Source organism: Elephas maximus, chromosome 7 (genome assembly GCF_024166365.1).
Source record: "Elephas maximus indicus isolate mEleMax1 chromosome 7, mEleMax1 primary haplotype, whole genome shotgun sequence".
Taxonomy (NCBI): Eukaryota; Metazoa; Chordata; class Mammalia; order Proboscidea; family Elephantidae; genus Elephas; species Elephas maximus.
In genome coordinates, this window is record NC_064825.1 from 103,056,369 (window position 1) to 103,068,763 (window position 12,395).

Genomic DNA, 12,395 nt, shown 5'->3' on the forward strand with positions numbered 1-12,395 from the left:
GAGTTAGTAAGATGTATTTGCATTTTCCCCCAAATACCAAAGTAGCCCATGTAATCAATAACAGGGCAGAAATGAATCAAGCATTTGCCCTCGTCCCTCAGTCAAAGAGGTTCACGGGCAACATTTTAATTGCCCTGAAAAGTTGAAGGACTGCATTTTATAAGCTATCTAGAAACATTACACAAAGGAAGAGAACTTGATTGATTGAGGGGGGAGATGGCCCATTTTTCCAACTCTGCTTATCTGACATGCCATGGAAGTTAAATGCCCATATCTCTGTTACAGAGACATCACACTAGAAATTTTAGGAAAATGAACTAAAGGTAAAGGTTTGGATAGTATTCATCCACTACACTGTATTTAGTGAATTCACGGTTACATGTTGCTGCTTAACTAGCATGTTTCAGTTTGTGGGGCATGGTTTTAAGCACCCATACACTTCTTGCAATGTATGCTGAATGGACAAAGGACAAGTTCCTCATTCATCAGTTGTGAGGACAGAAACTCTTTGAATTGACTTTATTTAAACCTCTCTTTCCATTGCTCTTCAGTTTCAGTTATACCATCCATTGCTCTTCAGTTTCAGTTATACCATAGTGATATAGCTTGTCACCCTTCCTAGAGGATCACTGCCTTAAGGGCAGGGACCATGTCTTTACAGTCCTCAAAGGGCCCGACACATAGTAGGTTCTTCATAAGGTGCTGTTGTTATTAGTTGCTGTTGAGTCAGCATGGTTACCCCATTCTGTTATAAGAATGAAACTTTCTCTGGTTCTGTGCCAATAAGATGTTGTTAGGTGATGTCAAGTTGCTTCCAACTCATAGTGACCCTATGTACAACAGAACGAAACACTGCCTGGTCCTGGGCCATCCTCATGATTGTTGTTGTATTTGAGCCCATTACTGCAGCTGCTGTGTCAGTCATTTCATTGAGGGTATTCATTTTTTTTGCTGATCCTCTACACCTTACCAAGCACGACATCCTTCTCCAGGGACTGGTCCCCCTGATAACATGTCCAAATCAAGTGCGATGAAGTCTTGCCATCCTCGCTTCTAAGGAACATTCTGGCTGTACTTCTTCCAAGACAGGTTTGTTCGTGTTATCTTCAACATTCTTCACCAACACCATAATTCAAAAGCATTCATTCTTCTTTGGTCTTCCTTACTCATTGTCCAGCGTTCCAATGCATATGAGGCAACTGAAAATACCATGGCTTGGTGGTCATCCAAGATGCATTAGTTGGTCTCAATCCACCTGGAGCTAAGGAGAATGAAGAATACCAAAGACACAAGGAAAATATGAGCCCAAGAGACAGAAAGGGCCACATACGCCAGTGACTCTATCAGCCTGAGACCAGAAGAACTAGATGGTACCCAGCTGCCACCAATGACTGTCCTGACAGGGAACACAACAGAGAATCCCTGATAGAGAAGGAGAAAAGTGGGGTGTGGAACTCAAATTCTAGTAAAAAGACCAGACTTAATGGTCTGTTTGAGACTGGAGGAACCCCAGAAGTCATGGTCTCCGGATTCTCTGTTAGCCTAAAACTAAAACCATTTCCAAAGCCAACTCTTCAGACAAAGATTAGACTGGACTGTAAGACATTAAATGATACTGGAAAGGAATGTGCTTCTTAGCTCAAGTAGATACGTGAGACTAAACGGGCAGCCCCTGTCTGGAGGCGAGATAAGAAGGCAGAAGGGGACAGGAGCTGGCTGAATAGACAAGGGAAATACAGGGTGGAGAGAAGAAGTGTGCTGTCGCATTGTGGGGAGAGCAACTAGGGTCACATAACAATGTGTGTATAATATTTTGTATGAGAAACTGACTTGAATTGTAAACTTTCACCTAAAACACAATTATAAAGAAAAAAATTCAGCAAATTAAAAAAAAAAAAATACCATGGCTTGGGTCAGGTGCATTTTAGTCCTCAAGGTGACATCTTGCTTTTGAACACCTGAAAGAGGTCTTTTGCAGCAGATTTGCTGAATGCAATTTGTTGTTTGATTTCTTGACTGCTGCTTCCATGGGTGCTGAGTGTGGATTCAAGTGAAATAAAATCCTTGACAACTTAAATGTTTTCTCCATTTATCATGATGTTGCTTACTGGACCAGTTGTGAGCATTTTTATTTTCTTTACGTTGCGGTGTAATACATACTGAAGGCTGTGGATTGATCTTCATCAGTAAGTGATTCAAGTCCTCTTCACTTTCAGCAAGCAAAGCTGTGTCATCTGCATACTGCAGGTTGTTAATGAATCTTCCTATAATCCTGATGCCTCATTGTTCTTCATATAGTCCAGCTTCTGGGATTATTTGCTCAGCAAACAGATTGAATAAGTATGGTGAAAGGACAGAACCTCGACACATACCTTTCCTGATTTTAAACTATGCAGTATCCCCTTGTTCTGTTCAAATGACTGCCTCTCTTGGTCTAGGTACAGGTTCTGCATGAACACAACTTAGTGTTCTGGAATTTCCATTCTTTGCGATGTTGTCCATAATTTGTTATGATCCACACAGTTGAATGCCTTTGCATAGTCAAAAAAAAAAAAAAAAAAAAAAACACTGGCAAATATCTTTCCAACTCCCAGCAACTCCATGTGTGTCAGAATAGAACTGTGCTCCATGGGGTTTTCAGTGGCTGTGATTTTTTCAGAAGTAAATCACAAGGCCGTTTTCCCAAGGTGTCTCCAGGTAGGTCTGAACCACCGACCTTTTGGTTAGCAGCTGAACACTTAATTGTGTGCACCACCCAGGGACCCCTGCCAATAAAATACCAATGGGTAAATGACAGCTTCACTCTGAGAAGTCCCAAGCAAGGGACTTGGGAAGACTGCAGGGACTTCACCTTGGGAGAACTACCCATTCTCTTTCTAGTACACCTGCATTAATCCAGTGGTTCTCAACCTTTGTTCCACCCAGACATGTGTGAGCAGCACATTCCCACAGAAGAACCCAGGGCTATTCAAAATGACGGCTTACTAGCTGAATCTCCACCCCTTTTTCCTCCCACTCAGGGAAGAATATGCAAGTGCAAATGAGTAAGATGTTATTATAGGGATAAGTATGAATTCATTCTCACTTATTCTTTTTTGAAAAAGAAAATCATTCGCAAAGCTCGGTATTGAAGGATCACTGTTGACACTGGACGTGAGGCAGCTCTCTCAACTGAGGATGACACCCTGTGTGTTGTTAACATCTCCCACAGTTGAGAACCGTGGTGTTAATTACCGATTTACCTGAAATGTTGCTATGGAGGCACAAAATGATGGCTGCCTAACAAATATTTGTGGAAATGAAATTCTCAATAGGAAATTCTGGGTGGGCTTCCTCTGGCCCCTTGTGGGCTGGGTCCCAGCGTGGTCAGCTGGTTTGTGGCCTGAAAGTGTACCTTGAACGTTCACCTGAGCAGAACAAATCCGAGGAGGCAGAGTATGTGGGTTATCACCCCTCCAAATCACTGAATGCATTGGAAAAGTAAATAAAATTGCCGGCATGTATGTACACATTTTAAGTGAAGTACCTGTAGTCTCTCTTTATTCTTAGTCAGAATTAGGGTGGTCATTTCTGATGGATCCAGGGAGGTGTCTTTTTCTCTTGCACTTACCCGTGTCTAAAAGTAAATGAGAAAATTTCACTAAATTTCCCACTTGAACAAAAGTGATTATACTGAACGTGCATTATCTGTGTGATTTTTAGTCATGCGTGTTGATTCATTATGATACCCTGACATGAAAAGAGAGGCAGGACACAAACTAATAATCCAATCAAAAGAAGGAAAGAAAACTACCATTTATTGAGTACCTACCAAATGCCATGGAGTCCCTGTGTGCTGCAAACAGTAAATGCACCTGGCCGCTAATCAAAGGGTTGGTGGTTTGAGTCCACCCAGAGGCACCTTGGAAGAAAGGCCTGGTGATCTACTTCCAAAAAAATCAACCACTGAAAACCCTATGGAGCACAGTTCTACCCTGACACACATGAGGTCATCATGAATTGGAATCAACTGGATGGCAATTGGTTTACTATATGCCAGGCACTCTACACACATTTTCTCATCTAATCCTCACAACAGTCTTATGATTTAGATATTATTACTCGTATTTTTCTGAACCACCACGTATCTGTCAGTTTGTTGTACTGTGGTAGCTATCACTGATAGGATAATATCCATATACCTATAAGGAAGGCCAGTTAATACAACCATTATTCAAATTTACACACTGACCACTAAGGCCAAAGATGAAGAATTTGAAGATTTCTACCAACTTCTGCAGTCTGAAATTGATCAAACATGAAACCGAGATGCATTGATAATTATTGGTAATTGGTAAGTGATAATTATTTGTGATTGGAATGCAAAAGTTGGAAACAGAAGCATCAGTAGCTAGAAAATATGCCAGAGATTGCATGATAGAATTTTGCAAGACCAATGACTTCTTCATTGCAAATACCTTTTTTCAATAAGATAATAACATTTCAACAACATAAACAGCAACTATACACATAGACTTTCCCAGATGGAACACACAGGAATCAAATCAACTACATCTGTGGAGAGAGATGATGGAAAAGCTCAATATCATCAGTTAGAACAAGGCCAGGGGCCAACTGCAGAACAGCTCATCAATTGCTCATATGCAAGTTCAAGCTGAAGCTGAAGAAGATTAGAGCAAGTCCATGAGAGCCAAAATTCAGCCTTGAGTATATCCCATCTGAATTTAGAGACCATCTCAGGAACAGATTTGATGCATTGAACACTAATGACCAAAGACCAGACGAGTTGTGGAATGACATCAAGGCCATTATACATGAAGAAAGCAAGAGGTCATTAAAAAAAAAGACACCGAAAGAAAGAAAAAAGGCCAAAATGGATGTTAGAAGAGACTCTGAAACTTGCTCTTGAACGTAGAGTAGCTAAAGTGAATGGAAGGAATGATGAAGTAAAAGAGCTGAGCAGAAGATTTCTAAGGATGGCTTGAGAAGTCAGAGTAAAATATTATAATGGAATGTGCAAAGACTTGGACTTAGAAAACCAAAAGAGGAAAATATACTCAGCATTTCTCAAACTGAAAGAACTGAAAAAAAAAAAATCCAAGCCTCGAGTCACAATATTGAAGGATTGCACAGGAAAGAGATTCATATTTATGCCTATTCCAAAGAAAGGTGATTTAACTGAATGTGGAAATTATTAAACAATATCATTTATATCACACACAAGTAAAATTTTGCCAAAGACCCTTCAAAAGCAGTTGTACCAAGACACCAACAGGGAACCGGCAGAAATTCAAGCCAAATTCAGAAGAGGATGTGGTACGAGGGATATCATTGCTGATGTCAGACAGATCCTGGCTGAAAGCCGAGAATACCAAAAAGATGTTTATCTGTGTTCTACTGAACATGCAAAGGCACTCAACTGTGTGGATCATAACAAATTATGGATAACATTGTGAAGAATGGGAATTCCGAACACTTAATTTGCTCATGAGTAACCTATACATAGATCAAGAGGCAGTCAGCATGACTATTTCCAATTGCCTCATATGCATGCGAAAGCTGGATAATGAATAAGAAGACCAAAGAAGAACTTGTGCCTTTGAATTATGGTGTTGGAGAAGATTACTGAATATACCACAGACTGCCCAAAGAACAAACAAATCTGTCTTGGAAGAGGTACAGCCAGAATGCTCCTTAGAAGCAAGGTGGGTAAGACTACACCTCACATACTTTGGATGTGTTAACAGGAGCAATCAGTCCCTGGAGAAGGCCATCATGTTTGGTCCATGAAGGTCATCAAAAAAGAGGAAGACCCTCAACGAGATGGGCTGACATAGTGGCTGCAACAATGGGCTCAAGCCTAACAATGAATGCCAGGATGGCGTAGGGCCAAGCAGTGTTTCGTTCTGTTGTACACAGGGTTGCTATGAGTCGAAACTGACTTCACAGCACCTAACAACAACAACAACATGGGGAAAATATTGAACGAAGCTGGAAACATCAAAAGAAGATGGAAGGGATATACGAGTCACTCTACCAAAAAGAATTTGTTGATATTAAACCATTTCGGGAGGCAGCTTATGATCAAGAACTGATGTTATTGAAGGAAGAAGTCCAAGCTGCACTGAAGGTGCTGGTGAAAAACAAGGCTCCAGAAATGGACGGAATGCCAATTGAGATGTTTCAATGAACGGATACAGCATTAGACGTGCTCACTCATCTATGTCAAGATATTTGAGGACAGCTGCCCGGCCAACCGACTGAGAGAGATCCGTATTTGTGCCCATTCCACAGAGAGTGACCCAAAACAATGCAGGAATTATCTAACAATATCATTAATATCACACACAAGTAAAATTATACCGAAAATCACTCAAAAGCAGTTGCAGCAGTACATCAACAGGGATCTGCCAGAAATTCAAGCTGGATTCAGAAGAGGAAGTGGAATGAGGGATTTCACTGCTGATGTCAGGTGGATTTTGGCTGAAAGCAGTGAATACTAGAAAAATGTTTATCTGTGTTTTATTCCCTATGCAAAGACATTCAACTCTGCGGATCATAACAAATTATGGGTAACACTGTGAAGGATGAAAATTCCACAACACTTAATTGTGCTCATGAAGAACCTGTACATAGACCAAAAGGCAGTCGCTCAAACAGAACAAGGGAATACTGAATGGTTTTAAGTCAGAAAAGGTGTGCATCAGGGTTGTATCCTTTCATCATACTTATTCAATCTGTATGCTGAGCAAGTAATCCCAGAAGCTGGACTATACGAAGAAGAATGAGGCACCACGATTGGAGAAGGACTTATAAACAGCCTACAATACGCAGATGACAAAATCTTCCTCGCTGAAAGTAAGGAGGACTTGAAGCACTTAACTGATGAAGATCAAAGACTACAATCTTCAGTATGGATTACATCTCAACATAAAACAAATAAAAGTCCTCACAACTGATCAATAAGCAACATGATGATAAGTGGAAAAATGACTGAAGCTGTAATCGATTTCCTTTTACTTGGATCCACAATCAACGCCCAAAGAAGCAGCATTCAAGAAATCAAAACATGTACTGCATTGGGCAAATTTGTTCCAAAAGACCTCTTTAAAGTGTTCAAAAGCAAAGATGTCACTTTGAGGACTAAGGTGCACCTGACCTCAGCCATGGTATTTTCAATTGCATCATATGCATGCAAAAGCTGGACAGTGAATAAGGAAGACCGAAGCAGAATTGACGCCTTTGAATTATGGTGTTGGCGAAGAATATTGACTATACTATGGCCTGCCAGAAGAACAAACAATCTGTCTTGAAAGAAGTACAGCTGGAGTGCTCCTTGGATGCGAGACGGTGAGACTTCATCTCACATACCTTGTACGTGTTATCAGGAGGGACTAGCGCCTGGAGAAGGACATCATGTTTGATAAATGTAGATGGTCAGTGAAAAAGACGAAGACCCTCAACAAGATGGACCGATACAGTGGCTTCAACAATGGGCTCAAGTGTAAGGATCATGAGGATGACACAGGACTGGGCAGTGTTCTGTAGGGGTGCTATGAATTGGAACCAACTTGACAGCAACTAACAACAATATTTTTCTGAAAATTAGCCAAAAAAAGCCATATGGAATACACAATGTTGTAGGAGACTTTGACTCACTTTGGATGCATCATTAAGAGGGATCAATCACTGGAAAACAACATCATTTTTGGTAAAATGGAGGTACAGCAAGGGCGAAGGAAACCCTTGATAAGATGGACTGACACAATGGCCACAACAATGGACTCAAACATACCAGTGATCATGAAGGTGGGCAATGTTTCGTTCTGTTATACATAAGGTTGGCTACTTGATGGCAAGTAACATCAACAATTTTTCAGAGGCAGAAATTGAGTCCCAGGTTGGTGTTACGGGTTGAATTATGTCCCCCCAAAATATGTGTCAAGTTGGCCAGGGCATGATTCCCAGTACTGTGTGACCGTCCATCATTTTGTCATCAGATGTGATTTTCCTGTGTTGGAAATCTTACCTCTATGATGTTAATGAGACAGGATTAGAGGCAGTTATGTTAAGGAGGCAGAACTCAATTTACAAGATTAGATTGTGTCTTAAGTCCACTTTTGAGATAAAGAGAAGAAAGCAGAGAGACATGGGGATCTCGTACCACCAAGAAAGCAAAACCAGGAGTAGAGCACATCCTTTGGACCGGGGTTCCTGTGCCTGAGAAGCTCCTAGACCAGGGAAAGATTGATGACAAGGAGCTTCCCCCAGAGCCAACAGAGACAGAAAGCCTTACCCTAGAGCTGGCGCCTTGAATTTGAACTTCTAGCCTACTAGGCTGTGAGAGAATAAATTTCTCTTCGTTAAAGCCATCTGCTTGTGGTATTTCTGTTATAGGGGCAATAGATAACTAAAACAGGTAGTTAAGTAACGCATGGAATATTAACTGGTGTGGCTGGAATTTGAATTCTAGACAGAATTCAAACTTGTGCTGTTGCCACTACCACATTAGACACCAGAGATCATCAACACTGAATAGGGACAACTGCGTTCTGTTGGGGTTTCCCCAGTATAGTGCAGGTGGACCTCGTTATAACACTGTTAACCATGGGGTAGCATTCCTGCACCCTAACCACTAAGAATCACCTACTATTGAATCAAAACATATTTTTATACATAAAAAAATCAAGGATCTTATAGCTACAAGACTCCAAGGTACTAAAACAACCCAAAAGTTGGTTGAGTGCCTGTTCTCTGTGTTCCCACCGCACCCTTACCGTAAAGTAATTTCCTGTGTACTTGTTAAAATTCTCACCAATCTGTAAGTTCCCTGAGGCAAGAACAGTGTTTTGTTCAAAGTATTCCAGTAGAGGCACTTAGTACGTGAGCAACAAAATTTGTTGGATGGATGCATGGACGGGGAGATGGAAGGATGGTAAAGCAGCCTGTTCTTATGTTTTTCACATAAAATCACAAATCACCAATAATACTTGATGTTACCCTTCAGGGGTGTCTAATCCAATGCAGTACCAGTGTCCCCACCACCAATTCAAGTGTTCCCCTGCTCCCAGTGGTTCTGACAGGTAAGGGTGACATAGATGGCTACAGCATTCTCTGCCCTCCTAGACAGATGTGCTGTACTGGAGAAATCAGACAATTTATATGACAAAAAGCAAAGCAAAAAGCTACCTCATTAAGTCTTGGCTTGTCATTTTTCATTGTTGTATAACTAGGATTCTCTGAATTTTTGAAAAAGGTAGGCTGCTTTTGTGGAGTAGAAGCAAATCCTGCCCTTTCCTAGAAGGATTGAGTACAAAGAGAATATTTTTTAATGGATCCATTCACAATTGACTCAATTTATCCAACAGCAAAACTCCCACCTCTGAAAGCCTTCTCATCTGTAGGAAGCAGAGGGTGTGGTATGGGTATGACGGCTAGGAGAAAGACTGGGAAGGAGCTATCTAGGTGTCCTTAGCCTACACCAGGCCTGAATCCTCAGCCACCCAGCCACTCTGGATTTGCTCCAGCCACTGCTTTTCCAGTACTACCTCTTTCTTCTGTAAATCCAGGCTTGATCAAAACCCACACTTGCTATGTAACGGAAGGTCTCTGAACTCAAAATAGAAAGTTTTTCCTTCCAATCCCCAGCCCCTTTTCCTGTTCCCTTGATGGAATACCCTGTAACTAGACAGAAGCAGGCAGCAGGCTTTCTTACCGAGGCATCTTCGGTTAACTTTAACTCTCGCATCAAATTATTTCTCTGATACTGCTCATTTCGCTGTTTCCTAGTCTGGAGCTGCTTCTTTTTCTTCTTCTTATACATCTTCTTCTTCTGTTTCAACTATTTCAGAAAGTACAGAGAAACCAGTCACTGAGGATTCTGGAGCCAACCGCCCGAGCACCTGTGGCACTCTTTACAAAACACTGAAGACACAACATCTAATCTAGTACGCAGAGCTCTCACAACGTTGAATCGCTGTTTGGAGAATGAACAGTTCAGTAATCTCCTTGCCAGAGGCTGCTCCCTATTCAAGAACCCCAAACCTCACTACTACAGATATACTAAACCAAAGGGGCACCTATACCAGTAAGTGAATATCTGTCATTTAACATATGAAATCAGATTACTTATACCATTAATCTCAGGTCCAGATGATACTGATTACTAGATGTGTTGGAGCCCTGGTGGCATAGTGGTTAAGAGCTTGGCTGCTAACCAAAAGGTTGGCAGTTCAAATTCACCAACCGCTCCTTGAAAGCCCTATGGAGCAGTTCTACTCTGTCCTGTAGGGTTACTATGAGTCAGAATCAATTCGACTGCAATGGGTTTGGTTTTTTTTTTTCCAGATGTATGGTTAAAAGAATCAGTTTGTGCCTACAGCTCAGACTAATTGTCCAGGAACCCACTCCATGGTGAAGCTTATACTGATACTGCAAATCCAGCAGAAGAAATTGTAGGGCACAGTTTGATTTGGCTGGCTCCTCCCGACACAGCCTTAATCTCATCCTACAATAGAGAAAATTCCTACTTTACTTAGGAAATCATGTGTATAATAAACCAAAACAAGTATGTTGTTGTTCCTTAAGCTCTACAGCATCCATGCAAGAAAATGTCTCTGAGCAGATGAGGCAAAACAATTATTTAATATATGGAAGTGTAAAAAACTAAGATTATATGAGTAACTTTTTTTTTTTTTTAAAGTATGGGTCATTTTTATTTTAATTAATTTTTATTGTGCTTTAAATGAAAGTTTACAAATCAGCTCAGTCTCTCATACAAAAATTTACATACACCTAGTATATATATATATTTTTACTATATACTCCTAATTGCTCTCCCTCTAATGAGATAGCACAGTTCTTTCCTCCACTCTTTCTCCTTGTGTCCATTCGGGTAGCTTCTGGCCCCCTCTGCCGTCTCACCTCCCCTCTAGACAGGAGATGCCAACATAGTCTCATGTGTCTACTTGATCCAAGAAGCTCGTTCTTCACCAGTATCACTTTCCATCTCATATTCCAGTCCAATCCCTGTCTGAGGCGTTGGCTTTGGGAATGGTTCCTGTCTTGGGCTAACAGAAGGTCTGGGGCCCATGGCCTCTGGGGTCCTTCTAGTCCCAGCCTGACCATTAAGTCTGGTCTTTTTATGAGAATTTGGGGTCTGCATTCCACTGCTCTCCTGCTCCCTCAGGAGTTCTCTGTTGTGTTCCCTGTCAGGGCAGTCATCGGTTGTGGCCGGGCACCATCTAGTTCTTCTGGTCTCAGGCTGATGTAGTCTCTGGTTTATGTGGTCCTTTCTGTCTCTTAGGCTCATAGTTACCTTGTGTCTTTGGTGTTCTTCCTTCTTCCTTGCTCCAGGTGGGCTGAGATCAATTGATGCATCTTAGACAGCCGCTTGCTAGCGTTTAAGACCCCAGACGCCACTCTCCAAAGTGGGATGCAAAATGTTTTCTTAATAGATTTTACTATGCCAGTCGACTTAGATGTCCCCTGAAACCATGGTCCTCAAAGCCCTGCAGTATGGGTCATTTTTAATAATCTCTATCAACTGATTTTTCTCTTTAGTTAAAACTATGGAATAAATATGGAGTCCCCATGTATATATTTTTTTTCCATAGATTTTTTTAAAGCAAGTTATAAAGAAAGAAATGAAAACTTCCAGGGCAGGGTGACCAGTTAGGACACTATGACCATATTTTCTGATTGTAGAAGGAAATTATAATCTCGTTTACTCTCCACAAAATTCCACCAAATTATCTTTTAAGTCATGATATTTTTAAAGCTGCTACATTCTTGGGTGTTAAGAGTCTAAATAATCTTACCTCATCTGCTATGTTCAGTAGGTGAATGGGGAGACCGTCTGAGAGGGAGCTGTCAGACCCACTGGTGCTGTTTTCAAAAGGAAAGAAGAAAGGAAAATAACTGTTAATATGTCCAGAAGTATAACATTTACCAGGCTAGCTGCACAGGACTAGGTTATCTAGTCTACTATGTGCCTACATTGTCTATGTTTCAATGACTCTGGAATTCTTGACAAGCACATTCATTCGTTGACTCACTCATTCATCCTGAACACCTATTCCATGCCGGGCAAGTGTGTTAGGCACAGGCGTAAGATGAATAAGGCAGAGCCCTGGTGCCAAGGAATTCATGATCCACGTGTTAAGTAAACACTGGGCAGATGGGCAAAACTGCCTTTGGCAGCAGTTGGGAGAGGCTATAGGATTCTCAATGTACAGCCCTAGAGGAGACTGGGGGACTGTGATTTGTTTGGGAGCAGTCTGGCCAGTACCAATTCAGACAGCCAGGAACTTACCAGATACTCTGTAAAAGCTTCCTAACTGTATAAACAGATTTAGTAATAAGGAATCTACAAGTCAGACAGCAGGAGTATTACC

The 12,395-nt window shown here is 41.3% G+C and overlaps 1 protein-coding gene across 5 annotated transcripts in view; it reads right to left on the bottom strand.

The window, feature by feature from the left end:
- The window catches only part of AGBL2 (AGBL carboxypeptidase 2), a 47,408-nt gene that overhangs the window by 805 nt on the left and 34,208 nt on the right, over window positions 1-12,395 (bottom strand). For 2 of the 5 annotated variants that reach the window (XM_049891169.1, XM_049891170.1), the window contains 4 exons: window positions 11,820-11,886; window positions 9,716-9,841; window positions 9,190-9,297; window positions 3,527-3,616 (listed from right to left, as the gene is read on the bottom strand). In XM_049891169.1, the coding sequence (XP_049747126.1) occupies window positions 3,527-3,616; window positions 9,190-9,297; window positions 9,716-9,841; window positions 11,820-11,886 (391 nt within the window). The remainder of the gene's footprint in view (window positions 1-3,526; window positions 3,617-9,189; window positions 9,298-9,715; window positions 9,842-11,819; window positions 11,887-12,395) is intronic. The other 3 variants (XM_049891172.1, XM_049891171.1, XM_049891173.1) reach the window with 3 other exon arrangements.